Source organism: Macrobrachium nipponense, chromosome 41, assembly GCF_015104395.2.
Source record: "Macrobrachium nipponense isolate FS-2020 chromosome 41, ASM1510439v2, whole genome shotgun sequence".
Lineage (NCBI taxonomy): Eukaryota > Metazoa > Arthropoda > Malacostraca > Decapoda > Palaemonidae > Macrobrachium > Macrobrachium nipponense.
In genome coordinates, this window is record NC_061102.1 from 22,098,010 (window position 1) to 22,104,009 (window position 6,000).

The window sequence follows — 6,000 nt, forward strand, 5'->3', positions numbered from 1 at the left end:
TAATGCCAGCTTGCTTGCTCAATTATAAATAAACTACATATGACACAAGCAAAGTTGATAAATGTCTGAATAAATGCCTTTCTTATATATAAAAGTGGCCAATAACATAAGCGCCTCCAAGGTCAAGGTTTTAGTGTGATCACCACATCAAATCAACACTTCAACATTATAGTTTCTCCCTAGTGTCAGTACTACTCAGAAGTGAGTGGTTTAATATATTAATAATACTAATAATATAAAAAAGCTTGACAGAATTATTATTGCAACAAGAATATGAAGTGGCTACTGCTGAGGAGGACTAGAATATCCTTGCCCTTAAATCCCCATGAATTATTCATAGTGATCAGCACAACCAACCCAAATACATCTCTGACAAAGTACCGGCATTTTAGCAGGCAACTAAAATAAGTCGCAATCACTGCTGAAAAATACGTACTACCCCATTTAATCGAATCCAATATGCCATGAACATAAAGACATTTAATTAAGTACTTTACTAAAACTTTTATATAAAGAATGGAAAGTTGGCCTCAAACATATGTTCACCTACGATAAGCTGGTTTTCACGTAAGAGACTTCCCACACACGTTCACCATAATGTATAATCGTTACAGGAAATGTAAAAATATAACTAAAAAATAAATTCCCCGGCTTTTAACTGGACAATGTGAGGTAGGTAAAATCTACAATGTATAACTTGGATAGTTTAAAAACTAATGTAATGCATTCCATAGTTCCCTCATAAAGAATTCCATTACCCATGAATCATTTAACCTACTTCCTATTTTGAAAAAATAAAAATAGAATAAAATTCTACAAGAATTATTATCATTATATCAGCACCAGATTAACTTACAAGATGTAAAAATATAACTAAAAAATAAATTCCCCGGCTTTTAACTGGACAATGTGAGGTAGGTAAAATCTACAATGTATAACTTGGATAGTTTAAAAACTAATGTAATGCATTCCATAGTTCCCTCATAAAGAATTCCATTACCCATGAATCATTTAACCTACTTCCTATTTTGAAAAAATAAAAATAGAATAAAATTCTACAAGAATTATTATCATTATATCAGCACCAGATTAACTTACAAGATGAACATACACAAATAATCTGCCACAATGATTTTAAAAATTATCACGAGATGATGCATTATCTAAAGCTCTGTAGCCTACCATTCTTATAACAACTGATAAGATAAAGCGATTGACTGCTGTACAACAACGTTAATATTTCGGGTCTCACTTTCAGCTTTAATAAAATTATAAATTCGTCCAAGAAACTTAAAAGGGCATCACTGATGAGTAGAAAGAAGGTTTAGCAGATGCCTACATTACTTCGCAACGTGAACAGCCGATCGTTTAAAGTTAAACAGAAAACTACCTAAAACATATATTTGACTCCTAAATGAAAACGATTACTAAATAAATCGACGAAAATCGGTATACTTTACACGGGTATTCACGATTCTCCATATCCTAATAACATCACAAAATGAATGGCTAAGAGCAGTAGACTATACATGATGATCCTATTTATGATAAAAAAAAACTATCTTCCCATGAAAGGTGTTGTGGTTAGGTATAATTTGCTCTCCTCAGTTGGAAAACAAGATCCCTACGAACATTACAATAATTCCAGACAGGATTTACAACAAAATCCATCACTCTAAAACGCAAGTACTATAACAAAATGTAGTGCAGCAGGACTACTTACCACACCACATTTGAATATAGGAAAGATGATCACTAGGCCACCTAAATACCAACATCATATCGTGTACTGCTTTAGTGGAAACTACAGCAATTTTCATATCACGAAAGATGCGAAATTCCTCACGAGCAAGTTTTACAATTCTAAACCACAGTTCTATAACCTACACAGTTTTAAACTTGGAACACTTTATGATTCACTATAACTGTGGATATTAGGGATGATTCATTCAGCACGATTTCACTATAACGTGGACGTCTGGGCAATCTACAAGATATGAAGATATGCAGCAGCCATAATTTTTTCTTTTAAACAAAAACTTTACGTAACGTAAAGGGATGATTCATTCAGCACTACTTCACTAGCTATAACGTGGACGTCTGGGCAATCTACAAGATATGAAGATATGCAGCAGCCATAATTTTTTTTTCTCTTAAGCAAAAACCTTACGTAAACTGATCCAGTAACACATCCACCTCCCCAAAATTAAGAACCATAAAGAATATCCAGACAGAAAAATCTCAGGAAAACAACCATTGCCTATGGGTTTATTACAAAAGTATCAGGTCCAGCGGACATGCATTACAAAACGAAATGCAACCGACTAACATTCCAGGTACTTGGAAAGCCTTATGCATATTTCAGGATCTATCCATGTCAACTGATCTTGATTTTGGCAAATACCGAAAACAGCTACGTTAATCCTGCAATTACATAACACGATACATTTCCATTCTTTTGCGATAAGGTTTACAATTTCGTATCAATCAACTAGACTTTCCATTCATATTTCTAACAATTATATAAATGAACCTATCCACAACCTTTACACCCAGTGTAGGCAACGAATAATGGCTACCATCACCAGCACAGTATCACGAATATCTGTACATTTTCTATTCCCGATATCTTTACATAAGCAGGTACGGCACTGAGATCGGGGTTAAACAAGGTCTGACTTTAAATTCCTGTGCCCCGTAGAAAACTTGATCAAGTTATTAATACATAGACCCTTAAACTATACAACCTTAATCAAGAGCTGGCATAGGCTGTCCAAGAAATCGACTATTCTAAGACCTGATAACCTTATTTAGGTTAATCATGCCATAGTATTGCACGTTATGTTGGCTATATGACTTCCAAAGAAGGAAGTAGAGTAAGTCAATATTATTTTAACGGCCAAACCCCCTCCCCCACACATGACACTACCGTAAGCATTTCCCAAAATAGGCTAAAGGAAGCCAGTGATACTATCATCCATTGGCATTTAATTGCTATTGCAACCAGTTTCATCGCAATATTTCGGCGACTCCCCAGTTATCCTCGATTTTCCAGATCTCGTGGGGTTGATCACAGAGGGTAAGTGTCAAATATCTGGCCTACATTTAAAAGCTAACAGCTGGTGTGGCGAACCATCAGCTGCTGCTGCTGCTGCTGCTGTTCGTGTGCAACGATTCACCAACAGTCTCTCTCTCTCAATCATACCGGTACTGGCCCCATTTTCACCCATTAATTGGCCTTCACTTGCCTTCTGGCACTGAAAATACCTATATTAGACATCGCTGCCCACTTTGAGAAACGTCATTACGTTCGTATTCACCATCGGCCTTCTAAATTTGAGGGCCATTCACTTTTCGGGATCGTCTCTCATCCGAGCCGTTGCGAGCACCACTTCTTTCCTCGACTATTTCGCCAAAAACCGTAATACGTAGACGAATTATCAGAAACTTACCTTAATCCGTAAGTAATCCTCTATGGCGTTAAACGCGGAATCGGTTAATTTCACATGTAGATAACTTTTACTTTGAGTAATATTATTACTAAGTTCATAAGACCCACACCCTAGCCCCGCCATGTCTACACTACCATTGAAACGTCTGCCAACCATTGCTGAGAGCGACGTTCCAATAATATTTTCGCGCCACCACCAACACATGGACAGAAGTTTTCACCCATACGTATCTAATTCGTCCAATCTTTCAATTGGAAGTTAATCTTTATGAAATAATATAATCTTATGCAAAATATTAGAGTATAGAAGCATTTATGTATTAAAATATTCAGATTTACATATTTTCGTTGACATCGTTTCGGAAGACTTCTCAAAATGCACGCGATTTCACTACATAGAAAATTTAAAACGTTATTATTCCACCACATTCCTATATATTTATTTATTTTAACCCATATACCAACAATAAATACATGAAATTATAATTCCACGTTTTTAGAGTAAAAAATAGCGATAGACTTCACAGGAGCAACAGTTGGGATTCACAGAAAATGGATCGAGATAAAGAACCACTGAATTTCAGACCCTTCCACTATTAAGAGCACCGTGTTTTATCGAATGTTTATCATACAATAACTAAAATATATTTGATTAATTACAAATTTACGATTTTCTTGATCTCATCAACGGCAACTGAGTAAATCGACATTAAATGGGGCTTTAATTCGATTAATATAACAATAAAAAATGAGAACGCACCGAAAGCGAACGATTCATTGTGGAAATATGTGCGCAATAGTACAGGATACTCCGCGGTTACATTATAAGTACGGCTCGGGGTTGAACGATTGACGGTAATATAACTTCATTACGACACTATTAATCGCTTTTCGCTCCTGTGATTACCATCATCGTGATTGTCATTAAGATAGAAAATCATCTCCATAAAGATATTAGTACCTACTGAATCAAGAAGATAATTAATACTGAAGGTCTACAAAATTAAAAGAATTAGTACAACACGTAGTACTGCAGTCCTGTCGATCTTTCCATTATGGGCTCGATTTCACACACAAAATCACACCCACGCTTACGTATATGTGAGAATTAAAAACGTTCTAAGTTCAAGGAAAATGATGTTACAATATCTTCCAAACGTTGGCATGTCAATGTTCCGATCATGTTCATAATCTTAATTTACCTTCATATCTCCCATCGGAGAAGTTTGCCTTGCTTCGCTTTGCTGTCATCATCATAATTCAGTTTGATCGTACACATGAACCGTGAGAGAGAGAGAGAGAGAGAGAGAGAGAGAGAGAGAGAGAGAGAGAGAGAGAGAGAGAGAGAGAGAGAGCACTATCATATCACAAGTTCAAAATTATCGAACATGAAACTTACATTTCAGTCTAGACAAGAGGTAGACGTTTTTCTGCACGATGAAAAAAGTCGATTAGTAACATGGCTATTTTAATAAAGAGCGTTTTATAGAAGGAAATGAAAGATGCTGAGAGTAGACATGTTGACAGTTAAAAAGGGGGGGGGGGGAGTACATAGGTATATTTCAGATTTACAATAAAGCCTAAACTTTGCTGTAGAACCTGACATTGTCATTCATTGTGGTGCTCTTGCAAATTTGTTAAATAAACAAAACAAAAAACTTTGGTATTAACTAGCAATGTGCAAATTTCTACCATCTTTTCATTTTCTAAATACATAATGTATTTATCTGCTACACTTAACAAAACGTGAAAAATAAATAATATTTGCTTACTTTTTCATAAGTGTTCTGCTGGTTGTGAAGAGCTTAAATATTATATCAAAAACTGTTTTGCTTTCAGCGTATCCTTGACAGACAGAACTGAATAGCTTTTTAAAACGTCATTTTTCTTGGTTGAATTAACTCGGAATCCATAGTTAAAATTATCAGGTTACAAGCTCGGAGAAGAAAAATGTTTGTACCGCCGTCACAGATTAGCATTATCATCTCTGATTGTCATCACTATCAAAGGCTAATATTATCACTGACTCATAACCTTAAACATAAAGCTTTCTCTACCAGGCGATCTCTACATAACAGTTTTACAATAATCTATTTGCTTGAAAATACACTGAATACAGATTTGGTACATATCTAGATGGAAGCAAATTATAAATGCCCTTTTTTTAATAAAAAATTATCCAGACAATTGGGTACTTACTTTATGATAAAGTGGACCTTAAAGAGGTAAGGTCAGGGTCACTGATCCTGTCGTGGAAAACAAAAGACGAAGCAGTCAAAATACGTAACATTTCAGAGAGGGCCGACTAAAACTTCAATAGATGACTCAAAAAAATATAACGACATCGAAACAATACACATATTCTTTTCTACTAATTTATTCATTTGAGCTACATCATCACTCCCAGACAAGTTTTAGGTAACATGGAGACCCAAATACTAGCTGATATAGCTGAAATGTTCAGGCACACTTTCATAAAAGGAAAAAATGGAACAAAAACCATAAGTTGGAGAGGAGACAGAGATACATATAGGTAAAACAGTGCACTG

The 6,000-nt window shown here is 35.3% G+C and overlaps 1 protein-coding gene across 1 annotated transcript in view; it reads right to left on the reverse strand.

The window, feature by feature from the left end:
* LOC135212587 (RNA polymerase II elongation factor Ell-like) overlaps window positions 1–3,585 on the reverse strand; it is a 216,277-nt gene extending 212,692 nt beyond the window's left edge. The window contains exon 1 of the mRNA XM_064246131.1: window positions 3,453–3,585. Within this exon, the coding sequence (XP_064102201.1) occupies window positions 3,453–3,575 (123 nt within the window). The 5' untranslated portion in view covers window positions 3,576–3,585. The remainder of the gene's footprint in view (window positions 1–3,452) is intronic.
* Window positions 3,586–6,000: the final 2,415 nt, after the last annotated feature.